This window comes from Peromyscus leucopus, chromosome 6 (assembly GCF_004664715.2).
Source record: "Peromyscus leucopus breed LL Stock chromosome 6, UCI_PerLeu_2.1, whole genome shotgun sequence".
In the NCBI taxonomy this organism is placed as follows: domain Eukaryota; kingdom Metazoa; phylum Chordata; class Mammalia; order Rodentia; family Cricetidae; genus Peromyscus; species Peromyscus leucopus.
Window position 1 is genome coordinate 60,786,878 of NC_051068.1, and position 26,549 is coordinate 60,813,426.

General features: G+C 49.2%; 1 protein-coding gene across 4 annotated transcripts in view; it reads right to left on the reverse strand.

The window, feature by feature from the left end:
• Window positions 1–8,523: 8,523 nt before the first annotated feature.
• Window positions 8,524–26,549, reverse strand: part of Tmem131l (transmembrane 131 like) — a 145,183-nt gene continuing 127,157 nt past the window's right edge. For 2 of the 4 annotated variants that reach the window (XM_037206687.1, XM_028894287.2), the window contains 9 exons: window positions 23,872–23,996; window positions 21,255–21,412; window positions 20,276–20,458; window positions 17,396–17,474; window positions 16,151–16,233; window positions 12,146–12,272; window positions 11,145–11,236; window positions 9,515–9,654; window positions 8,524–8,957 (listed from right to left, as the gene is read on the reverse strand). In XM_037206687.1, coding sequence (XP_037062582.1) covers window positions 8,673–8,957; window positions 9,515–9,654; window positions 11,145–11,236; window positions 12,146–12,272; window positions 16,151–16,233; window positions 17,396–17,474; window positions 20,276–20,458; window positions 21,255–21,412; window positions 23,872–23,996 — 1,272 coding nt within the window. In that variant the 3' untranslated portion in view covers window positions 8,524–8,672. Of the gene's footprint in view, window positions 8,958–9,514; window positions 9,655–11,144; window positions 11,237–12,145; window positions 12,273–16,150; window positions 16,234–17,395; window positions 17,475–20,275; window positions 20,459–21,254; window positions 21,413–23,871; window positions 23,997–26,549 lie in introns of those variants that run through there. The other 2 variants (XM_028894288.2, XM_028894289.1) reach the window with 2 other exon arrangements.

Sequence of the window (26,549 nt, forward strand, 5' to 3'; positions counted from 1 at the left end):
TCAAGGCATTGAGCTTGAAAGCATGTGGCCTTACTCACTGAGACATCTCAGTGGTCCATATCCTAATTTTTATGTGGCTTCTGGGGATCAAACGTGGGTCATCAGGCTTGCATGGCAAGTACTTTTACCCCTTCCCAGTCTCTCTCAAGAGATTCATAAATACCTGAAATGGCAGAGTACCAACACACACACACACACACACACACACACACACACACACACAACTTTCCTCTTTACCCTGCAGCAGCACCGCATCAGCACCAGAGCCACTGGCTCCTTCCACACTTCAGACCCTATGAACTCCTTTGCATCACAATGGCTCTGTGGTGGAATATTATTTTAAGGTGGGTTACTTTTGTTTACGTTGCATTTGTTTAACTCTGTGAAGCTGTGTTCCTGTGCCTGTCTAAAACACCTGATGGTCTAATAAAGAGCTGAACGGCCAATAGCAAGGCAGGAGAAAGAATAGGAGGGGCTGGCAGGCAGAGGGAACATATAGAGGGAGACATCTAGGAAGAGAAGTAGCCAGAGAAGGAGGAGGAGTCCAGGGGCCAGCCACCCAGTTACACAGCAAGCCACAGAGTACAAATAAGGTTTACAGAAGTAAGAGAACAGGAAAAGCCCAGAGGCAAAAGGTAGATGGGATAATTTAAAGTTAAGAAAAGCTAGCTAGAAACTAAGCCAGGCTAAGGCTGGGCATTCATAAGTAAGAATTTGTGATTTATTTGTGAGCTGAGTGGTACCCCCTCCCCCCCAAATAGAGCGAAACCAAACGCCACCACTCTTCTCGTGCTTTGTGGCCGCCATGAAGTAGAATCAGTGTTATCAGGGAGGATAGGCAAGTCCCACATGCGTACTGCCGAAGTAGCATGGCCTGGCTGAACATGGCCAGAGCTGGGGACTTTCTTGGTCACAGATGACCCAGCGTGATCTTGTTTTTCCATCTGCTGAACTGTTACGTCATGGGCGGAGTTGCACAATCGCCTGAAGGTTCCATTTTTGCCATTTAAAACAACAAAATAACCATGACCTTGTACTATAGACCTGCTGGTCTTTAACCCTTCTTCTGCCCAGAGTCAAACATCAGCTCATCAGAAGGACTGCCATGCTTCATCCGCTCATTTGCATAGCAAGAACCAAAAGGTGGGCAGATCCCGCCTAAAGCCAGCCGCACCCCACTGTCTAGAGGTAGGCGGTTCTTCTCCACCACCCTGCTCCTGTTCCTTTGCAGTGCAGCCAGCAGACTTGGCTTTTTCTACTGTTCTGACTGGAGGGAATCCATTCACCGCCCACTCGTGGACCTACCAGAGACTGACGTTGACGTAGTCAATCTGATAAGCAGGAATGGTGCTTGCTGACTAATGGTGGTGGCGGAGATGCCCTGAGCAACAGGATGATTCATCCTGTTGCCAGCAGGATGGAGGGGAAAGGCGTAAGAGTTCATTGTATTACTCAGAACAGTGTGCAGGATTCTGGAATTTTCCACCGGATATTTCCTGACCAGAGTTGACCACCAGTTTACAGAAAACACAAAAAGTGAGATTGTGAATAAGGGGAGACCAGTGTCCCTAGTATCTGTATGACTATCATTTAAAACAGTGTTTCTCAACCTGTGGGTCATGATCCCTCTGGGGGTCACATATCAGATATCCTGCATATCAGATATTTACATTATGATTCATAGCAGTAGCAAAATTACAGTGATGAAGTAACAACAAAATAATTTTATGGTTGGGGGTCCACACTACTATTTGTCATAGGCAGAATGATGACCCAGGGAGCCATCCCCTGTAGCTGGAGCCTATGACTTTGTAGAGAAAAGACAAGGTTAAACTAAGGACCTTGAGCTACGGATGACCCAGGAGACCCACTCCAGTACAGAGTCCTAAAGCAGGAGAACCCTGCCTGCCTGTGCTCAGAGTAAAAGATGCAGCCGTAGAAGCAGAGATAGACAGACGCTATCCCGAAGCTCTGAAGAAAGGTCCAGGGCAAGGGATTATGGTATCTTGGAAGCTGGAAGAGCCAGGCAAGGTAGCAGAGCCTCCCGAGTCCCCAGAGAGGGACACAGCCTGTGTGTTAGCTGCTCCACTCAAATGTCAGTGCTGGTAACACTGTCATATAAACAGGACTCTGAGTAAACAAAAGGATTGGTGTGGGGTGTCTCAGCCCCTGTTCTACTGCTGTGAAGTCACCGTGAGGTATCCAGCCCTGTGGACTGCAGTTCCCGGTTCTTAGCCTCTCCGGAGGGAGGCAGCCACTGTTGGACTGCTCAGCCTGTAATGTACAAGCAGCCAGCACAGCACTTTTGACTATATGTCCGTGCTATGAATCCTGTTCCTCCGGAGAACACTAAGGAATTCAAAGGTCAGGGTTTTTCTTACCCCTTTGGTGTTTCAGTTTGTTTCATGGGAAACTCTTATGAAAAAGGAAGCATTTAACTGGGAGCTGGCTTAAAGTTTCAGAGGTCTAGTCCATTATCATCATGGCAGGGAGTGTGGTGGCCTGCAGGCAGGTGCCCGAGCAGTAGCTGAGAGTTACATACTGATTCATAGGCAGAGAAAGAGTGCCTCGGCCTGGCATGGGCTTTTGAAACCTCAAATCCCGCCCCCAGTGACACACTTCCTCCTCCAAGGCCACAGCTACTCCAACAAGGTCACACGTCCTAATCCTTCTAATCCTTTCAAACAGTGCCATTCCCAGGTGACTGAGCCTTCAAATATGAGCCAATGGGGGCCATTCTTATTCAAGCCACCACATTGGATAAACACACGCCTAAATTCAACATTCCTTGGGAATCTCCTAAGGCCAGTTTCTGCTCACCAGGACCTCCGTTAATCAGACCCCAGAGTCAACAATCTCAGACAAGGGCATCCACCTCCTGTCAATCTGAACAGCCGGTATCAGCTCAAAGACTCCATCCTGCTGCCGGTCACATAAAATCCGCTGGCTTTTCTGCCATTTTGCTCCTCTCTGTCCCCCACCCTTGGCAATAGCTTTGGCAACTTCATCCCCAATAAGCCTGTCTCTCTGCCCATGGAGTGGTCCAGTTTGGTGGCTTCACAGCACCATCACTTTCACTGCCAAGGCTTTGATTTTAGTTCCTTTGCTGTAGTTCAGGTTTGAATTTGGGCCTGCAAAACTGCAAAGGAAACACAAAGTTTGTGAATTAGATGCCCAGCCCCTGCATCCACATAAAAAAGCCAGCTGCACTGGCACATGCCTGTCTGTAATCCTAGTGTCAAGGAGGCAGAGACAGAAGGGTCCCTGGGACTTGCCATCCATCCATCCATCCAGATCAGTGAGCTCCAGGTTCAATAGAGACCCTGCCTCAAAAAAGAGATGGAGGGTGACCGAAGACACCCAACATTGACCTCCACATGTACTTGAATATATCTGCACCTGCACCAACACATACCGGTGCACCAGTACACACATGTGCATCCCCCCCACACACACACACATACACACATAACCCACCTCTTACACAATCTCTCCTGAAGTCACAGAACCAATCAACCTCAAGACCTTCACTTGAAAGTGTTTAAATCAGGATTTACAAATTCACAAGTTCCTTCCCATGAAACAAACTGAAACACCAAAGGGGTAAGGAAAACCTTAACCTTCGCATTCCTTAGTGTTCTCCAGAGGAACAGAATTCCAGAATGGCCACGTAGTCAAAAGCGGTATGTTGGCTGCTTGTACAATACAGGCCGAGCAGTCCAACCATGGCTGCCTCCCTCGGAAGAGGCTAAGAACCTGTTCACAAGCTGGCTATCTCAGCAGTCCCAACCTGGAGCTGAAGGCCTGGAGGATATCTGGAGACCTGCTTGTCAGCATTCTATATTGGAAGTCCAAAGAACCAGCAAATAAGGAGCTAGACATGAAGGCAAACAGGAAGGTTGGTCTCTTAACCCTTCTTTCACCTAGCTGATACCAGAAGGTACCACCTACATTTTGGATTGGTTCCTCCTACTGCAAATAAACTTACTGTCTTACTTAGGATTTCTATTGCTGTGAAGAGGCACCATGACCACGGCAACTCTTATAAGGAAAACATTTAATTGAGGGGGATTGCTTCCAGTTTCAGAGGTTCAGCCCATTATTATCATGGTGAACAGCATGATGACATGCAGGCAGACATGGTGCTGGAGAAGCAGCTGAGAGTCCTACATCTTGCAGGCAATAGGAAATGGTCTGAAGGTCACACTGAGCAAAGCTTGAGCAAAGGAGACCTCAAACTTCGCCCCCACAGTGACAGACTTCCCCCTACAAGGCCACACCCATTCCAACAAGGCCACACTTCCTAATAGTGCCACTCCCTATGAGCTTATGGGGCCAATTACATTCAAACTACCACATTCCACTCCCTGGCCCCCATAAGCTTGTAACAATATCATAATGCAAAATGCATTTAGTCCAACTTCAAAAGTCCCCATAGTCTATAAGTCTCAAAGTTATTTAAAAATCTAAAGTTCAAAGACTCTTCTGAGATGCATGCAATCTCTTAACTGTAATCCCCTGTTAAAAAATAAAAAAGCAGATCACATACTTCCAACATATAATGGCACGGGTTATACATGACCATTCCAGAACGTAGGGAATGGAGCACAGTGAGGAAATACTGGATGAAAGCAAGACCGAAAACCAGCTGGGCAAACTCCAAACTCTGCATCTCCATGTCTGATGTCAAAGTGCTCTTCAGATCTCCAACTCCTTTCTGCTTTGTTGACTGCAACACACTTCTTTCTCTTGGGCTGGTTCCACTCCTGTTAGCAGCTCTCCTCGGCAGGTATCCCACGACTCTGGCATCTCCAACATTTTGGAGTCTCCAAGGCAATCCAGGCTTTAACTTCACAGCTTCAGGCAATGGCCTCTACTAGGCCTCCAATCAGGGACACCCCTGACACATGCCTGGCCTCAGCAGCTTTCCTTAGATGTGGAGGCAAATTCTATAACCCATTTTTTTCTATCTTTAACTCTAAAACCAGAAACACGTGGTTAAAGATGCCAAGTTCTGCTGCTTACTGGGGCTGGAACATGGCCCACTTGTTCAATTACATCTTTACCAGCCTTCTGTCCGTCACTAAGCTTGGATGTCCTGAAACTGGATCTCTAGACCAGGCTGCCCTCAAACTCAGAGATCTGCCAGCCTCTGCCTTCCAAGTACTGGGGTTAGAGGCCTGCACCACCCGACTCTAAGCTTTCCTTTAGTTCCTTTTCACAAGTTGGAAACTTAGCTGGGTGGGATCTTGCTCTGAGGTCACCTCTCCCTCTATTCCATTTCTTAATCCAATTATCTCCTTGCACACAGGACTTAGCTCCACTCCACTTCCTGGTGTTTTTTCTCCTCAAAATTTACGTTTTGTAGTTTATCCTGCTCAGCTTGCTCCTTTTCATTATAAATCTTCATTAGAGTTACCACTAATAACCACACGACAGAGTTTTGTTTTGAGATGTCCTCTGCCAACAGAATTAAACCAAAACACTTCACTTTTTACCTCAGGCAGACTCTTCAGACAAGGGCAAAATGCAGCCACGTTCACCAAAATATCACAAAAAATCTCTAGGCAACATACTAAAATTCTTCTCCTCTGAAACACCTTGAGTGAGCCTTCCCCCAGTTCAAATAACACTTAGGACCTCTGTCTTCCATGCTATCAGTATGGCCCATTAAGCAGTGCTTAAAGCATTCCACTGCTTTTCTAACCCAAAGTACCAGAGTCCAAATTCCTCAAACAAAAACAAGGTCTGGCCTATCACAGTAACACCCCACTCCTAGTACCAACTTCTGTCTCAGTTAGGGTTTCTATTGCTGTGAAGAGACACCATGGCCACAGCAACTCTTATAAGGAAAACATTTAATTGAGGGGGCTCGCTTACAGTTTCAGAGGTAAAGTCCTTTATCGTCATGGCAGGGAGCATGGCGGCATGCAGGCAGATGTGATGCTGGAGAAGCAGCTGAGAGTTCTACCTCTTACAGGCAACAGGAAATGATCTGAGGTTCACACTGAGCAAAAAAGACCTCAAAGCCCGCCCCCATAATGACACACTTCCTCCAAAAAGGCCATACCTCCTAATAGTGCCACTCCCTATGAGCATGTGGAGCCAATTACATTCAAACTACCATACTGATCAAGAAAATCGCTTACAGGTGTGCCTACCAGCTTATCCTTTAGTTAATTCCAGATTCCATCAGTTGATAACAAAGATTACCCCCTCCCTCACAGCCTTCTTGAAGGCCTGCCAACACTTAGAATTAACAAAATTCTGCTAGACACCATTGGTGTACATTACTTGGTATTTTTTCCCCCATCACATACTGGGTTTGTTGCTGTGGGATGGTGTGTATGTCAAATTGCTCTGATTGGTCAATAAATAAAACACTGATTGGCCAGTGGCCAGGCAGGAAGTAGGTGGGACAAGGAGAGAGAATTCTAGGAAGCGGAAGGCTGAGGCAGAGAGACACTGCCAGCCACCGCCATGACAAGCAGCATGTGAAGACGCCGGTAAGCCACAAGCCACGTGGCAAGGTATAGATTTATGGAAATGGATTAATTTAAGATATAAGAACAGTTAGCAAGAAGCCTGCCACGGCCATACAGTTTGTAAGCAGTATAAGTCTCTGTGCTTCCTTGGTTGGGTCTGAGCAGCTGTGGGACTGGCGGGTGAGAGAGATTTGTCCTGACTGTGGGCAAGGCAGGAAAACTCTAGCTACAGTTAGTCTTCATGTCTTACATTCAGGAAAACTAATTAGGAAAAGCCATTAGCGTTTAACAGATCATACTACTCTGGTTACATTAAAAAAAATACAGCTAGAAATAGCTGAAAAAAATTAGTTCTTTTTCATGTTTAAGAATATTTTTCATATAATATTTCCTTGATTGGTTTTTGCTTGCTCGCTTGCATCCTGTTTTTTTTTTTTTTTTTTTTGAACCAAGACTCTAGAACAGAGTTTGGCTTGGAAGTATTGACAGGCAGATGGACAATGAAAATGATGGAAATACCCAGAGGGACTCAGCAGGACACAGGCAGCCTCCATAACCAAGTTCTGAGCGGCTATTATCCCCATCCTACAGAGGAAGACATGGGTACAGAGAGGTCACAGGGAGCGGCAGGCAGGCCAGGCTTCCCCCTGGCAACCCTCCCACTGCTGTGGCTGGGTCTGCACCCACAGAGCCACCCAAGTGCGTCGGTACTGCCGGGTCTCAGTGACTTTTCCACGCCTTGGGCCTGTGTGGCTGTCGGCATGCCCTTCTCTTCGCGGCTCCACCACACGGACCCAGACCTCAAACCTACTCCACATCACCCCCTCCTGCCCATCCCACTAGTCCCCATCCCCCCATCACCCTTCACTTCGACCACAGCAGCCCACATCTGCATGATTTTCAAACACAGATTAACACTGGTTTCTTCTTGCACTTGGAGGGAAACCCGGCTTTCTTTTGGTTCCTAGGGCGTTTACGAAGGTGGCCGTCTCTGTCATTCTGCTGTGACCCTGAGACCAGTAAGCCCAGCTACATCAGTGGTTGGCCTCAGGGGTTCGGCTTCCATTCTGGCTCCACCGCAAACCTTCGCCCGCTGACTAGCATGCAGCAGCTCTCTTGTGGTGCAAGTTTTTACTCCAAAGGCACCCCAGAGACTTTCCGCGATCACGTCAAAGGACCCGCGGCCCAGTTCCCTCACCCCAGCACAACTCTTACCCCTCAGCGCAACGACTGTGTCAAATAATCTCTCAGGTTTTTGGCAGCAGTACACTAGGAAAGCATCTTATTCTTTGCTAGGTCTGCCTGTCTGTCCTGTCCACAGCCCCAGAGACAGCTCCCAGCCCTAAGAAGCTGCTTAGCGAATACTGAAGAAGTGAAAGCTAATTTCCAGTTTATTTTATAAGCCTATAGGACCTGTCCCCCCTCAGGGCTCCCCATAACCACAGTCAAGGGAATGAGCTCCAGGTGAAGGATGGCAGCGCTCCACCCAAAGGCCATCCCACCTGAATCTCCAACAAGGACGAAGTGGAATATAAAAATAAGGAACTTTTTATTCAAAGCTGGAAATGCTTCCAGAGTTTATATACTTAGCAACACATGCCGCCACCTCAGAGCTGGCTTCTACCACCAGTGACAAGCAGACACACCGATCTGCCACCAGCACTCAACTCCCTTAGGTACTAGTACTGAGGGGAGCCCACTTCCCAGCAGTCCAACACCGACTGGCTGAGCAGAGGGACAAGGACAACTGTCACCATAAGGACACAGAGAGCAGCACCTTTCCTGAAGCGTCTTCCCCCTAGGGGGGCTTTTTTCACCAGCCCTCATCTTACTGGCTTCAGGGACAGCCTACGAGGTCCTCTTCCAAGGCCCTGACTGCCAGAGACATGCTGGACTAAGTCACATTTTCTGCAGCATCCCCAGGGATCTGATGCTTGGGCAGAAGCTACATTCCCTTCCTGAATGGTGGAAGTTATGATCCTGGGATGCCGAATCTCCAACACTCATTTATGAAGGGCTCAAAAAACAGGCACCCAGATTTAAAAAAACAAAAACAAACAAACAAACATTTATTTTTATATAAAAGTGCCAAAATATCCACCAATGTTGTACTCTATCTCAACCACCAGTTTACGGGAGGAATCGACACACAAGGCCCTTTATTCACATTGCTCAAGACTCGAGCCCTCACACATTCCCGCAGTAGCTGGAGTCTCTGGCCAGGGGGAAGTTGGCGTTGCGGTTGGCTGTGCTAGTCCATATGTCCAGGTTCATGTAGGCACGAAACGGGTTGAAGCCCGGGTAGTACTCCTTGCACATGACCTGGTTTTCCATGTGGGTCGTTGTGGTCGTCGAATGTTCCGTGGTGGGACTGACAGGGCAGCAGTTTTCATACACGTCGCTTTGGGGGGCCCAGATGGAACCAAACAGTCCAGACATGGGAGACAAACTTCGGGTGCTGGTGAGGTAGGACTGGAGTGGAAATGAGGAAGAAAAAAGAGGAGAATGCTTAAAAACCGAGAAGGGGCTTTCAAGATGGGACACCGAGACTGACCAGACACCCCAGGGGATACAGCCATGTCGTGTCTACCCAGCTACCCGAGAGCTGGTAAACTGCCCTGGACACTCTGGGTTGTTTTAGGAGGTTATGGAATTTTCATGTAAGTCTACTTGCAAATCCAGAGGACTCGGCCAAATGTCCTTCATGTGACAAAAATGTGTGGCGTGGACATGAGAAGGAACCGTGTTGGGCAATCCCGACTGGCCAGCGGAACTTCCGCTTCACAGCCCAGCGGGAAGGCTGTGGAGGACACTTAAGGCCCGTGTCACAAACTTCCCACCCGTCTGCAGGTCCCCCCCATCTGTCCACACATGACATCCTTCAGGATGCTGCTGCCGCTGCTCTTGTGTAGCAAACCCCACTGGCCCGGCCTGATGGGAACTCACTGCTGCAGGGGGTAGCCAGCTGTTCCAGCTTTGGGAACAGGCGTTAGGAAGCGCTGAAGGAGAGAAGGGAGGGCAGCACTCACCGGAGAGCTGACGAAACCGGCATGCTCCCAGGCAGTGGGGGTGCTGGCTGGAGTGTTCCAGGTAGACTGAGCGCTGTGGCCAACCAAGTCGGTCTGAACTTTGGAGGGGCAGGGGAAGCCGTTGGTGTAGTTCACGTTTTCTATGAGGAATGGGAAGAGGAGCGTGTTCATGAAGGGCTGAGCTCTTGGATGAGACGCTTTCTGGGACCGACTGTACTGGGCAGTGGAGGTAGCCCTGCCATGAGAGTCCCTGCCAGTCTGCAGGTGAAGACACACCACCAGGCAGAGCGTGTGTGTCTGTACTTGTTCATCTCATGGGGATATTTCTAATGCACACAATTTACCGAGAGCATTGCTACAGAAGTGAAGAGTCCAAAATTCTTACCCACCCTGCACGCCCCCAACACACTCAGTGCTGGTGATGGAACCTAGCTATGTTTCTTTCCACTTTGTTAACTACCTGTCCCTCCAGCCTCGGTGACCTGCACACGTGCCGTATGGCCTGATAAAGTCATTGTAAACCAAGTACTTCTAGATATCACCAAGAAAATAAGAGACATAAAAACCTCACAATCCTGGGGAGAAAGTCGCCAACGCGCCCTCTTGTGGTAAGATGGCAGTAATGCACGTGTGAGAATCAAAAACACTGGACACAATTAAGCTAGTGGGAACTCATGAACTTCAGACCAGCAGCTGTGGAGCCTCCAGATTAGGCTCTCTGCATAAGCGAGACAGTTGTGTAGCTTGGTCTGTTTAAGGGGCCCTTGGCAGTGGGATCAGGATCTATCCCTGATGCAAGAGCAGGCTTTTTGGAGCCTGTTACCTATGATGGGACATCTTGCACAGCCTTGATGCAGCGAGGAAGGGCTTGGACCTGCCTCAACTGAATGTACCAGGCTCTGTTGACTCCCCATGGGAGGCCTCACCTTTTTGGAGGAGAGGCTAGGGTGTGGGCTGAGGTGGGATGCTGGTGAGGGGAGAAGAGGGATGAGAGGGGGATCTGTAGTTGGTAACATAAAATGAATAAAAAAACTTCTTTAAAAAACAAAAAGAACACTGGACACAGGACTTCCTTAGTCCTTGCTGGGCAAGGTAGCACCAGTATGAGAAATCCTGACCCAACTGTATCCTGCAGTTTCCAGGGGATCACGGACATTCATTGACTCTTAGGTTACTGAGTATGGCATATGACTTGAGGCTGAGCATCTGCTCCAGGCTCCTTTCCCTCCTCCTCCTGCAGGGCTCCCCACACCTCTGGGGTAGAGTCAGGGCATGCTGAAGAATGAGTCTGTATCCCATAGGAGACGCGCCTGCTGAAGATGAGTGCCCCACCTCCCAATAGAGAAGCTTCCCTGTCAAGGCTACAGAGACAGAAATGGCTCAGTTCTACCTGATCTACAGGACCAAGTGAGGGAAGGTTACACACAGAAGCCCCCAGATACCAGACTGAGGGCTGCCAAGGGGTCATTCAAAATTGCCCCTTTCAGCACGCACAGTGGATCCAAGCGGCAGCCTCCTGAAGGATCGCCTCGTCTGTCTGTTCACTATGAGTTGCTACATTAAGTGCACACATCCCTTGCTTTGGCTCTGAGAAGGAAAGAGTGCCACTGGCATTGGTCAAACGCTTTACCTTCTGGAAAGGCATTGTAATCATTCAGTTCCAGCGGGCAGTACACACTCGGAAACTGGCCTTCACAGGATGCACTCCAGTCAATGAAACTGCTACAAAACACAACCAAACAAAAACAAGGTCTGCTTTCAAAAACGGGATACCACGAGATCAAGTAAAGACAGAGGAAGTAGCTTTACTGCCCTACATTCTCATCTGTAAAGCCCCCAACTTAGGGAAAAAACAATGTGTTTTGTCAAGTCAGAGTCAAAGGCTTATTTCTTTTTGCCAATGACATTCCACCTGCAGGACAGTTGGCTGGATCAAGGGCAACCTGCCATCTAACCGCATATGTTAGCTAGACACAGAACCTGGCTGCAGCTTTATCAGCACCATGGAAAGACAAGGTCTCAGTGTCTCCGGATACACCCGAAGGGCTTCGCCATGTTAGGTGTTCTCAGAACACCAGCAGCATCCAACTTGGAAGTCAGCACTATAGCTGGGACCGGGACCCTGAGCACTACGGACCGGATGCTCATTACGGAAAGAAGGCAGGAATACCACTGAAAGGAGCTAAGCCACGTCTTCCAGTGCCTCCGGCGGCGGCGGCCACAGGTCCCCTGACTGAACAACGTAATAGTGTGTGGCAAAGGGAAGCCACGGCTGCTGTGCATCAATTCTCTGATGCCAGGCTCCTCCGGTCGATTTAATGTATAAATGTGTTCAGGAATGAGCCAGGGAAATGAAGCTCTGCCAGGGAGTAGGAAACAGGAGCATTCTCGAATGTGTTACATGGATGAAATCACCCTTTCGACCTACAGAGGAAAGTCTGATGGGGCTGCCAGCTTCCCTGCTTTGATTTCACGTTTCTCGCAGTGGCTGCTTTAACAGCACGGCGTAACCCCGGAAGGCAGAAAACACCCAGCTCCAAGGCACAGTGCTGGTACCCACGAAGAAGACACAACAGCTCCAGCTGCAGGGTCTTAGGCCAAGCCGAGCTATATCAGAGCAGTGGGGCCTACCTGTCAGGGATGGAGGCAGGCTCCTGGGACACATCCGGTGCACTGTTCTCCACGGGGCAGTTGAAGCTGCTGCTGCTGCTCAGACACACTGGCTGGGAAGGCCACAGGCCTCCGGGTGGATACAGACCTGAGGAGAACAGGGAGGTATGTTCAAGTGAGCAGAAACACAACATGGCAGATTCATGAGGCAATCTGAAGTCGGGTGGTCCAGGCCTCACTGAAGGAACATTCTGGTGAAGAGGTGACAGACGATGCGGGATGAGTCATCCATGTCTGGGAAGCTCCTGCTAGGAGCAGTCTGAGAAGGTCCCAGGGTGGGTGTGACTGGGTCTCCACCGAGGGAAGCCGGTGACTAAATGGTAAAAGGGATGGAGGGACTCGGGGCTGGCTGGGACTGGCCCTGTGCTTTGGCAGGAAAGCCCTGGATGGTGAGCATTGGGAGTGCTGGTCACAGGTGCCCACGGGCATGCCCGTTTATGCACATCTTGCCAGCAGAAGTCCTGGGGGTCAGTTCAGGACTATCTTTCCACAGACATGTGCTAAGCCAAGGCCATGGAGCACAGGGCCTCCAGCAGAGCAACAGGCAGACACGCCGGCCGCTGGAGAGAAAGAAGACTTGGGTCCCTTCTCCTGCCACGTCCACAGCCACCTTGTTCAGGTATCTCTCTGGAGCTGCTCAGGACACCTGGCACTAGGGGAAACAGATGCAATAAGGCTCCCGCTGGTGCAGCCGGCACTGCCCTACATCTAAGACACAATGGCAATCATCCCTCTGGGGAAGCGGGGCCCCAGTCTGTCACAAAGTCTTCACTGCCAGGCCATCCTGCACTGCACAGAACATGTCTAGCTTTCACGGCCAGCAGGAGGAAGGCATATACTCTGGGAGGGGGCCCCCACGCCTGCCGGAGAGTGTGCTGTGCCACACCACACGGGTCACGGCCGATGTCCACCTGTGGCTGCACCACTAACACAGGGCGGGCTCTGGAGGACAATGCTTCCACCCGTTATTAAGACTTGAGTTTCCTAAGACCAGGGGTCCATGGGGCTGTGCCTCCTCTGGGGCGACGGAGGAAGAACTGACAGAATGCTCCTGCCCCTGCTCTACTGAGTCCCGTCTCAGGGGCTTCCCAGCCCTGACAGTCATGTGATCCCATCTGGGACCATGGTGACAGGGGACAGCAGAGGCAGGATGCCTCTTAGGAAGTGACTGATACGCAAGTGTTACCTAAGGACCGGGACCGACGGCCGGGAGCAGGACAGTGAGGAAGGAGAGGAAGAAAGCTCCAGGCTACAGAGATTGAGAAGGTCAGGAGGGCTAGAGTAAGACTGTGGGTCACAGGTGAGACACAAGAAAGAAACGGTCCGGGATGACTCACGGGTCTGGGGCCTAGTTAGGAAGAGAGACTGGAAAACTGAGTACTTGGTGTTCAGAAGCTGCTAGAACTCCAGGAAAAGGGGTTAAAACAGAAGAAGGCTGTAAGATGTGTCCGAGGTTCAGGAGAGAGGCCCAGGCTGGAGACAGGAATCTGAGAGGTGTCAGAATCTAAGGCGAGACTGGAAGCTTTAAACGTGGAGGAGACTGGCAGAGGAGCCGGCAACAGGAGAGAGAGCTGAGCAGGCACCGAGGCTCAGGCTCGGAGAACCGGGTCACACTGGGTGATAACAACTGAATCAAGAACACAGAGTCTCTCAGGAGGCTTCTGGAACAGGAGTTGAGAAACCCAACAGTAGGCAGGAAGGGCGTCCAGAGGCGGCACACGGCTGCTGCTGGGGTCCAGAGATGGGAGGGGTCACCGCACACTTGTGTACTGATGGGAAGGACTCACTCTGACCGAAACTGCCGGTGGAGGAGGGTAGGGGATGAGCAAGAGCCTCCCTGGAGAAGAAGGTGGTAACAGGAGAGAGCGGAGGTCTTCCGTGATGGGCCGGTGTGGGTGGGGAACGTGTGAAGGTCTGGAATAGCTGTTCTCTTTTGTAGTGAGAAGGAAGCCAGATAACTAGGATGAGGCAGAAGGCAGCTGGGCCAGAAGGAAGAGCAGTGAGGAGAGAGTGGTCGGGGACGCCAGGCCTGGCCAGCAGGCGGTGTGTGCTGCTCCTCAGAGCCAGGGGCAGGCAGGACCAGCAACACCGCCATGAGCTTTGTAACGTGAAGGCAGCTCCATATGAAGTCCAGGACACTGTGCCCCAGGCCCAGGCATTTCTGCAGGGCAGGGACAAACGTGGAGGGGGAGACCAGCACAATGGGTCGGACGATGTCCACACACTAGACCAGGAGACAACGGATTTCTTTACCACTGTAGGACACGGCCAAGGCATGCAAGAGGAGATTTTTAAAAAAGTAACTGTATTCTTACTGTCTACCAGGTAAAGACAGCTGAAACCCACACACAGACCCAGCCTGGGACCCCAGGTTTCATGGAAACCCTAACAGACCAAACAAAAGCAGAGTCACACACACCCAGGGAGATCCAGCCTTTGGTGGTAGGGAGGGAACCCAGATCATCCTTGTGCATGCCAAGCTGTGCTCTTCTACTGAGCCATGACAGCCCTGGAGTTTGGAGTATTTGGAGTTTGTCGCTGTTTTTTAATTGTTCCCCAGCATTAATTAAATCCTTCCCTCTATTAGCTCACAGAAATAACAATAGAGCCAGCTTCCTCCCAATCTTGGCTTGGCAAAGTAGAAATGACGGGACTCTCTATTTTCTCCCACTGGAAACATCTGTGTTATATGGATTAATGACTAGGAACGATCTGTTGCCGTCAATTATCTGACCAGCGGAGAGCACATCTGTGAGACAGCAGCACCTTAAGTTTTCCTCCCAAGTCTCCAGTGGACAGAACAGCTTTTGCCTTGCTGTACAGCTCAGGCTGGCCTGGAACTCTCCACCTCCATCTGAACAGCGTTCTGGTTGTCAAGAATTTCTAGGCATAGCAACGACTATGCATGCCAGAGCTAATGCTGCCATGAAGAGTAAACACCAGGCATGTCCTGCCATGATTCTTGACCCTGATAGGAAGAAGTCCCGTAATAAACAGGTCACCAGAGAAAAGACATAGAGAGAGAAGACTAAGAAGAAGAGAATGGAAGAGTTGGGAACTGATAGTGAAGGGGTGTGGTGGTTTTAACAGGTATGGCCCCCTTGGACTCATGTGTTTGAATGCTGGGCCATAGGGAATGGCACTATTAGAAGGTGTGGCCTTGTTGAAGGAAGTGTGTCACTGTGGGGGTGGGCTTTGAGGTCGCATATATGCTCAAGCTATGCCCACTTGGCACACAGTCTCCTTGTGCTGCCCAAGGATCAAGATGAAGAACTCTCAGCTCCTCCAGCAACACGTCTGCCTGCCCTGCCACCATGAATAGGCTAAACCTCTGAACTGTAAGCCAGCCCTGATTAAATGTTTTCCTTTATAAGAGTCTCAGGGGTCAACTTGGTGTCTCCTCACAGCCATAGAAACCCTAACAAAACAAGAAGAGAGCGACTCCTCACGGGAGACCCCAGGCAGAAGCAGGGGCTCCTTCTGACCACCCAGTCTCCAGTCTGGGGCCAGTGTCTTCCCGCCTGGAGTGTGCTCAACGCTGCCTCAGTCCTGGTTCAGAAGCCAGGCTGCTGGGGCCAAGCTAATGGGCTCCCGCTTGGCGGCTTGGGGAGAAGAGGGCCAGGCGAGGACAGGAAGCCCACCGTCTGGGCTGGCTCCCCACCTCAGTTTGGCTTCTCTTGGGCCGCACCCCCGCCTGCTTTCTGTTATCTTATTGGGAAAGTGACCTCAGCTCAATGGAAGGCTCTGGCAAGTCTGTGTAACGTCTGTCTGAGTCTTGGCTAACCAGGGGGTTAACAAGGATGCAGAAGGGTTGGCTGGGGCAGCTGCTGGCTCTCCACAATGCAGGTGCCCTCCTAATGCCAGCGGATAAGGCTGGGGAGAGGCCCCCACCCAAGCTCCTTCTCCAGCTCCCAGTCAGGAAGCCATGCACAGCACTTGGCTGATGCCTGCCACAGAGAGCCTCACCTTTCTCTCCTCCAGCACCTGAGGGCACAGCAGGAAGACTGGGACAGGAAGACTCTGTGAACTGAGACAAGCCACTCACATCTCTGTGGGCAAAGGGAGGACAGGAAACCATGACTTTCCTGCACAAGGAAATCCAAAACCCGCGTAACTGGATCTCATGTGAGTCTCACAGAAGTCCCGCCGGAAACATCTAGATGCAGATTCACAAAGCCAGGCGAGAATTGAGGGTTACGCCTTTGGACTGCCGTAAGGTCGGCTGCAGCTTCCGATCTGCCTGTACAGACAGACAGCAGTGCTTTCTACCTCTGACAGACAGTTCAGACAGCTTTCTTCTGTGTCAGTCACTCTGCACACAAACACTGCCGTCTTCTGTCTCTGTGCTGACGCTGCATTCCTCTCACTGTGAAGGGTCCAGCGGGCCCTTGGTCATCCCAGGTTCCACAGGGGTGACCTGAAAATATCTGGAGGAAGGTCTGCATGGCAACTGCCATGGTACTGTGGAATCAGACCTATAAAGGCCAAGTCTGCACTGAAAACACACACGTTTTCCCTTGTCGTTATTCCCTAAACAAGGCCATCTGACCTCAATTTATAAGTCATTTCTATTGTATTACCCTACCAGTAATCTAGAGACGATGTAATCTAGTACATGGGAGGATCAACAGAAATAGTTCTACAAGAATATTGTCATTTTGAGACAGGGTTTCACCACGTAGTACTCGCTAGCCTTAGTCCTATGAAGCACAGGCAATCCTCCTGCCTCAGTCTTCCGAGTACCAGGATTACAGGCATATGCCATTATCCATGTTATATGAGAGACTTGAGTATTTGTAGAGTTGGGAGTATGTGTAAGTGCTGGATACCTAGGAGCAACTGTATCTTTTTTTTTTTTTTTTTTAATAAATCTAATGTTGTAGATTATACACAGAAGAACTGTAAATGTGTCTACCAGTTCCTTGGAGGCTTTCTGAGCCACTGGTGCTCAGAGTGAATTCAAGGCCTAGCCCTGGGGAGACGGTTCCTCTTTCTGCTTCACACAAGTCCCAGTGTGTCACAGCGCTGAGAAGACAGCAAAAGCAGAGGATCCCCACAGAAGCCCTGACCACGATCACAGTCAGATGTTGCTTTCCATTATCTTTAAAAAGGCTTCCATGGTTCAGCCTAGAGAGCAAAGCACCGAGATGCACCTCGCTAACAGAGAAAGCAGACTATCACCCCATGGCAGCGAGGATCCTCAGCACTTACGTGGGGCTGCAGATGTGGTGAGAGAGGTTCAAGGGGACGGAAGCTTCCTGTGGAAAGTCCTGAGGGGAAACCCCGTCTCCTGCATCAAAAGCAACACACCATCAATCCAACTGTGCAGACTCTGTGTTCAGATGCAGAAGGCGTTCCTATGGGCCCCTAACGAGGGACTTATTTCCACATCAAACTGACCGTCACGTTCACTGCCTCTTGATTGTGTATTTTGCATGTGTGTGTCATGTTCACATGCGTGTGGAGGCCAGAGGTCCATGTTGATTGTCTTCCCCTGTCATTTCTAGCTGGGTGTTTCAGGCTGGGCCTGGCCCTGAACACAGAACTAAGCCTAGGAGCTCCAAACGTCTCTCCTTGCCCTGCCCTCCAAGCCACCACCCCACCGGCCTTTATGTGGGTGCCGGGGCCCCAAGCTTAGGGATGGTGTCCTGCTGTGCTATGACCTCAGTCAGGACAGCAACAGGGGCCCGTGTCACTGGATAGTAACACCATTAGTAGTTTTATTAATGGTGTCTATTAACAGTTCTTCCAATGTCACCCCTTTTCCCGAGCAAAACTGCCTTCCTTGTCTTCTCAAAGTCAGGCTTTCGCTTCAAGCCCCCTGTGCGCGTTGCCTAACAAACTCTTGGTCCTTCGATAAACAGAGTACAAAACGAGTGTGTCAAAACCAAGCTGCCTCTAGCCATGAAGGAAGACCTTTCTACTCCAATAAAATGCCAAAAGGCTGTCCCTTATCTAGTCTGTTTCCTCGAGGCTGAAACTTCCTCCGAAGAAGGGGCTGGTCTGTTCATGGAGGCCGAGAAAACCCTACCTAAAGCACATTGCCAAATAGCCCCACAGCACTGATCTGTGGTGGTGAAACTTTGGGAGCACTGGAAAACACTGAAATGGGTGAGTGGGAACAAGAAGTCACAGATGGGCCTTCTCCAGGGCTGTCTCTCACAACCTCTTCTTCCTTCCTGGTGTTTGAAATTGGATTTGAACCCCAAGCCTCGCACATGCTAAGCCACTGAGCTGTACCACAGCCCTGCATGTTTTAGGTTCCTGAGGGTCTTGCCTTGTGTTCTCAAAGCCATGATCCCTGCTAACAGCTCCCTGAGTGCCAGTGTTGGGCTCCCAGGCCTGGCTCACCACACCTGTCTACCAGCTTCTGTTGTAGGCACCCCTAATGGGGAGGGCAGGAGACAGCAGACAGTGGCAAGTGCCCTGGGCTTCTGGGAAATCCCGAGCTCAAACACGAACGGCCACCGAGCATACTGCCTTGTGCGGGGCCGTCAAGGACGGCTTTGAGCCCTCATGCACACATCTAGACGGGGAGCAGGACTCGCCTGCATTTCTCAGGCCGCATGGGCCCAAGGTGAACGTTTCCACACACACAGGGCCACTCAGAGTGAGCTTCCCCGAGTCTCTGCGTGTCCCTTTCACCGTGTTGAGAACAACTCTAAAGCGAGCTGCCGACACAGGACCAGTAAAAACGTCAGCGAAAACCAGAATGCTGTATTGAGCTAGTGTTTCATTATACAAGCCAAGAACAAACAATTCCCCATCGTTCCGATGGAATTATGAGCATAAAACAACAACAACAAAAAATGGACTAAAAGCATGCAAAAAAGTTCATGATAGTCTCTTGGGGAGAGAAAAGTGGGTAGTTCGGAGTGAGCGAGAGAGAGAGAGAGTGTGTGTGTGTGTGTGTGTGTGTGTGTGTGTGTGTGTGTATGCACGAGTGTAACAAGGCACTTGATGTCACACCTGATGACCTCAGTCTAATCCTTAGAGCCCACAGGGTGGAAAGAGAGGGCCAACTTCCACAAGTTGTCCTCTGACCTCCACGTGTGACATGGTGGATGCTGAGTCTGGGGGTGTATGCATGCAAACACCCAAACACACATGTATGCAACAGCAAATAAATGTAACAACAACAAAACAGTTTACAACAGTAAACTCGGAAAAAAGTTATTAATTCCAGGAGACAGGAATACAATCATGACTCTGATCTCTCCTGTCACTAAATTCTCAAAAATACGGGAGGAGAAGTGCCAATAACAGCATTATTCTTATTCATAATAGTCAAAGGTAAAAGCAACCAACTACCCACTGATGATCATATCCAATAAACAAAGATATTATACATGCATAAAGGGATGTCATTAATCCTTGACAAGGAAGGGAACTGACATGTTCTGTAATATAGATGAGTCCCAAGGAGGTCAAGTGGGTGGAATAAACCATCCACCAAAAGATAATCATATCTGACCCACGTAAAATAATCATGCATGATCCAAAAATCATATCTGTTCCACATAAGGCAATCATACATGGGCCACAATCGTCCATGATCTCCACACAACAACCATACACAATCTACAATCACAGACTCCACAGAAGACAGCCAGGCATGTCTACAGTCATCCATGACTTACTCACTGGAGATAACCAAGCAGCCAAATGCTTAGGGTCAGAGAACAGAAGTTTCTTGGAGAGGAATTAGAGTTCCTATGTAACGGATACAGAGTCTCAGTACGGAGGATGGAAAGTTTTGGTGGTGGACGGCGGGGATGGCTGTGCAGCAATGGAAATGAACGGACTGTGCCACCCCTCTGTACATGTAAAAATGGTTTAAAAACAGTCAGTTCTGTGAAATATTTTAGCACAGTAAGAAGACATACAAATGTATAGGTCTTTGAAGTGTTTCAAAGATGGAAACGAAATAGAAATCAGTACCCGCGGTGACCAGGAGGAGAAAGGAAGAGAGTGAGGCCGACAGCCTGAGGCACACCAAGCCTCAAAGTCCCATCCCATCTGCTCTGCCCTCTGCAAGGGACCCCTGGCCCTTGTATGGGCTTCAGGCAGGAGGAGGGCCCCCGGACTCACCGGGCAGCAGGAAGTGCTGTGCATCCACCGCTGGCTTCCTGTCACAGTCGGAGCTGCTGCTGCTCCAGCTGCCCCAGCTGCCGCGGCTGGCCCGCACGCTGCCTGAGGAACTGCCACAGTCAGAGCTGGAGTCGGAGCAAAACTTGTCTGCACACTTCTTCTCCGACTTCTGGTAGTAACTGTCTGGAGAGGCAGAAGAGGGGCTGTGCTGCACCAGGGCAGTTCCCACCAGGGCCACTGGTAGCCAGGGGAGAAGGGGCACGGCAAGGGGAGGGCAGGTCCACGGCCGCCACCTCTGCTCAGCTAGGACTGGAGGAAACATCAGGGTACGGGGTAAGTGTGCTCCGCCTGCGGGCAGACAGTAGGACCGAGCAGAACCTTCATCTAAGAACTGGCTCCGGGGCTCTGTGGAACTCAGTAGAGGAGCCTTGCCTAGAATGCACGTGGGCCGTGAGCCTCACACTGCCAAACAATTGTATTACATGCAAATGGTTCTAGGAATAAGCGAAATGTCTATCACGCAAATCGAGACTACTGTACTGAATAGACTATTCTATTCTACACTGGTGCCCCTACAGAGCTCACTCATGTGGCATTGACCAACAGAGCCCTGGTGGACCAGCAGTCTGATCCAGAAACGACAGGGCTACATATGCAGAAACTACCAGTTTATAAGTGAGTCGGTTACACCCCGACTCACCTGGCTCGGCCCTTTCCCCCAGGGGCCCTGCCTAAGGACTTGTGCATACTGGCCCTGTTCCTTTAACTGTATGTACAATGATAGTTGGGACCTCAGGGGTCATCAGCCGTGCTCAGGTTCAAAAGAGCATGTGCTTTCTGAGGTAACCCTGACAACTTCCTGTTGGAGTTGCCAACAGCCACGTGGCCTGTAAAGACAGCTGACATAATATTTCTCGAAGCCTCAAGACTTTCAAAGAACAGATTACAAGGAAACCATTCACAGCTCTGTGCTACGTACCCTCCTCTCTCTGTGCAGGGGAGCTGCCCAAAATGTCCACTCCAGCTTTACACATCTCCCCAGGGCTGTCCCGGGCACACCAGCTTCTGGCGTCGCTGCTTGGCTCTGGCCTCTCAAAGTCACTGCACACAAGCTTCAGTTCACTCTGTTCAGAAGGCCTGGGAGAGCCATGAGAAAGATCACATCTCCAAGTCATGACATAATACAGTTTCTGCTTGAGATCTGTCACGTGAAAATTGCAATCTGGGACAAGTTGAGGCTTCCTCTCTGAGTGCCACAGGAGGATGATGAGCCACAAGGGCCCTTAAAAGATGTGGGAGATGGAAGTGTGGCTCAGTGGTAGAACTATTTTTAGCACACACAAGTCATAAGTTCAATTTACTGCACCCTTGCATCCCCAAGAGGTTGCTATTTTAAATTAGAATGCATTTAGGGATATTTAACCTATTTTCATGTTTTATAGTGAGAACAGATTCCAGTGTTGCTCTAGGCTGCCTGGCAGTTCAGGAGCAGAACCGGGACTCCTGGCCTGTTTTCCTGGATTTTCAGTAGGTGAGCTTGCCGCTGAGTGTCTGGTAGGAGGTCTGAGAGTTCATTTAAATATATTTTCTCATTTGCAAACATTGGCTTAACAATTACCATATTCTGCACACTGGAGTGAAAGCGCAGCAGCTACAATGAATAAGGTTCTTCTCCCAAAGTCTCTAACTTAAACCACACCTCTGCTACAGGGCCATGAAATCCTCAAGGAAACAATTACAGTACACTTTTCTAAGTAGAAATACAGAAATGCATGGGCGAGGAAGGTTGCTCACTTGCTAATGTGCCTGTGGAGCAGAGTTTGATCCCTAACACCCTTGCAAAAAGCCAGACAAAGCAGCCTGTAAATCCAGAGCTGGGGCAGCAGAGACAGGAGGATCCCTGGGGCTCACTGGCCAGGCAGATGAGCTAATCTACTATTCCAGGGTCAGTGAGAATGTTCTCAAAATATAAGGTGAAGTGATTGAGGAAGACACCCAACATAGGCCTCTGGACTCCACATGTGTGCTCACACCCCACATTAACACATACTTCCATGACCCCATATGTGCACACACACCAATAAATTTTTTCTTTAATTAAAGAAAGATGAATGATGAAATAGTTCTCTGCATGGGCCATGGCAGTGCTTTTGTGAGGTGTGTGGGGTGGCAAGAAAGCAGCCCAGACATGGGAGATGCAGAGCAGGAAGTCACTGGTTTCTGGTTGAGGCAGAAAGTATGTGGACAGAGAAGTAGGCACCCAGAAACAGTCCAGTGGCATCTGCCTCCCAGGTTCTCAATTATGGTGGCTACAGACTGCTTACAAGTTACTTGTAAGCAATTTAAACATTTGCTTGGATCTCAGAAATCTGCTTTAAGGAAAGTTTCCTAAGATGTAACTGGTGACATTGTACTCTTATCATATAATATATATATATATATATATACACACACACACACACTCATGAAAATACATAGAGAATGAAGAAAGCCCCGATGTTTCTGTACAGGACATTGCACTCCAACTCTCTATCAAATATCCATAAAGGATGTGGTATGTAACATGTTTATTTCCACTGTGCTGACTGCTTGTGTGAATTTGGTATAGATCAGAGCCAGAAAGCTACCCAGAGATTGCCACCTGACTGTCTTACAGGAATGCAGACTAGGAGCTGTGAGGAGCTATGACAATGATAAACCATGGGCTACGAGCTCGGTGGTAGCCTTCCTGGGTGCTCTGTGCCCTCAGAATGCATGACTGTAGCACAGTGGAACCTCATTCCCACGCAAATGTGCAAGAGCTGAAGGACCTCGACAACACCACACTGAAACATCTAACCAAGCTCACATGGTGGTGGTGTCTCTAGACGGCAGGATTCGAAAGAAAAGCCTGCCTGGGGAAGAGAGCCGGCCAGACATGGCTGTCACGCTATTCAGTGACTGCTGAGGACAGGTGCCGGGCTCTCGGAATGGAGTTTTCTACAGAAACTAGAGCACTGCAAGGGGACACGGTTCCGACGAGGGGGACTGGGGAACTGGAAAAGCCCGCTTGTAGCTAAGGAGAGGAAGGGACTATGTGTGTTAGAGGCTACAACACACGTGTGGTGTGCTGGGAGTCTGCGATGAAAACCCTGACCTCACAAGCCACCCCTGCTGGGTGTGGAGTCAGAACAAGCACACAGCGTGAAAGTAAGTTCAGGGCAATCAGGACTATACGATCTTACTACTTGGCTGGGTGGTGGGTGTGTGCGCATGCGTGTGCCTATGCCAGGGCTTTCTCCAGCCCCTGCTCCACAGAAGCGTAAGCAGAGTGAGGCCTTGTTAGGAGGGACAGCTCAGGTCTTTCCTCTAAAAATTTCCCATGGCTTTTAGCATTTTACAAGGGACAGATTAAAAATCAAAGTCTTAAAAGGTCACCTTACAGTATTTTTAAGGAGTAAAATAACAAGAAAATGTGTGTTAATTCCGCAAATACATTTCGGTCTGAATACAATGCACTATGCTATATCGCCTACCCAACCTCAGAGAAACGAAAGACTGAGCGAAATGGAAGTCTCGATTAAACTGGTTGGGAAGGGGCTACAGACATGACTTACCTGGAGGCCTGTGCAGTTCCCCTTTTCTTGTTTTTCCTACATGTTCGGTTTTTATTCCAGTTGAGAGCCTGCGTGCTTCCTTCTCTCTTCTCCTGAAGCTTCCTCCTCCTGTGAGGGTCTTCCTGCTGAAGAGGGAAAGGGAAACATTTGTGGCCTCAGGAGCCTCTGTCTGAAGACAAAACTCCTGACTGCCTGTCTCACTTTTGGGGACCAACTCTATCTGCATCCAGAACACCTCGGCGCTGGCGAGACCCGAGACCCGCCTTCCTCAGTCTCTGTTTTCATTTCCTTCCTTTCTCCACTCTCTCAGGCTCTGCAAACAGAGAGGAGAAAAAGAAGTGCTGCTCACGAAACTCCCAGGGGGCTGAGGGGACAGATCTGCCAGTGATATGGAGGTGGCCGCGGTAACCCCTCCAGCCCCCACCTGCTCACTGGTGCCTGTACCCCCAAGAATCAACTGCTGAAGCAAAATCAATTGCCCAGTAAGGCACCAGCTGTGTGGGACTGTTCTAATTTGTTTACAGATGAACTCTGTGTGAACAGCCAGACTGCCACAGGATGTTCCAAACTAGCTACAGCTTCTTGGGTAAATCAAGTCCGAGCACACTTCTTGTGTCAATGTGGTTATGAAGAACTTACTCCAGCGGGCGGCATACAGACAGTTATAGGTACACGTGCTGCACACACATACAGTTAAAACTCTGCCGGGCGCAGTCTATGCAGCCTGTGGCAATGGGGAGGCCCCTGGCCTTTTATACTGTAAAGCACCTTCCCGTCTTTTAGGGGTGTGCCTTCTCCCTTTCACTCTCTGCCCCTCGAAGCAGAGCTCAGACTTAACAACACTTCTGAAGCTTGGAGGACTTGCCTCCTCCACGGACTTCACAGGCACTTATTCCCAGAGAGTATCTGTAGCAAGTAAAAGTGTTCAAATAAGTAGGAAAGGGCAAACTAAGAAAATTTAATACATAATTATTTGAATGACATTAAAGTATATAGACATATAGAGTGTTCTTAAAAAATGAAGGAAAAAAATAACATCCAATACAAAAGTAGGCAAAGGATATAAAATACAAATTGAGAAACAAACAGAAAAGATGAAAAAAGATGAACTCATCCAGAATATTTCATAATAAAACAATGTGCTTGGGTAGATCAATGTAGGCAGGCTTATATCTTGTATCATTTGGTTTGTAAAAAAGCAAATGTGTTTATAAAGCATGTTGACATTCACAAATACCAGGCCATGGCTGGGTGGCAGGATATTGTAATAGTGCTTGCCTCTGGGTGAACACTGAATTTACAGAGCTTGTTTCCAGTGGTGGAGTTTTGGATGGGTGATTTAAAAAATTTTCCCTGAATTTTACATGCATATTAAATGGAGGAAAATGTTCATCTTTCCCTGGGTAAAATGAAAAGATAACTCAAAAGCAACTGTTTCGAGCTATAGGTAATCCTGGATTACCAAAACAACAACAACAACAAATACCCCTCCCAAACCAAACACTGCTGTTCATCCGTCACATGCCCAATATTCTGCTAACAATGCCTAGGGGTATAGCTCAGTGGTAGGGTACGAGCTTAGCATGTGGGGGGCCTTGAGGTGGTACAAATAAATGATGCTTTGGAGAGAGGAATGAAGCCGGCACACTCCACCACCACCCAAGTGAAAGTCGACTAGAAACAACTTCCTGGAAGGCAGTCTAACAGCAGTGAGAGGAACCGGAACTAACAGACTCCCGTCAGAACCATCAAGGGTGAATCAGGACTACAGTCAAGAGTTAGGAACAAAGTCATTCATCACAGAGTTATTGATGACATGAGGAGGAAATGCAGCCTTAATGTCCACCTGCAGGAGTATGCTGGAGTATCAGAGTTTCCACTCCATCTTCAATCACATCAGAAAAATCAGAATTATAACTGACGTATATAAGCAATGATAATAGTTACTCTCAGCTACATTACACTAAAGAGATCTTAAAATTTTATTTTAAAGACATTACATAAAAATATTAGTGGCTCATTTTGGATGGATCCCTTTCCCCCTTCTTTTCTATGTTTTTGTAATCATGAATTGCTTTTCTAAGAAAAAAAATGCTCTTAAGAGAAAATAAAAACCCAGAGCTAAGGTTAAAACTTAGTCTACGGCTTCCACACCTGGCCTTCATCCTTCCTTGCTGACAGAACTAGAAGAACATTCTCTGTGTACAACAGACAGGCTTATACCGTCTTCCAAGCTACAAAGTTGGGCCCCAAGAATGTGCTGGAAAAACAAACACTACAGACTGCACCCAGGAGTGTGTTCACTGAGAGTGATTTTCTCATAATCAGCAATGCAGTGGAGAGCGCTTTCCCAGACCTGAAGAAACAACTGCCGAAACATCAAGGAAATGACCAAGAACAGCCACATGGTGGCACCAGAATATCTACCTTCCACAAGCTGCCAGCCAGCACTGTGTGCCGATGGCTGGACAGCTACACAGACCTGCAGAGGGAGGGGAGGATATAACCACAGAAAGAGGAGTAGATATAACTGCAGAGGGAGGGGAGGACATAACCACAGAAAGAGGAGTAGATATAACTGCAGAGGAGGAGAGGATATAACCACAGAAAGAGGAGTAGATATAACTGCAGAGGGAGGGGAGGATATAACCACAGAAAGAGGAGTAGATATAACTGCA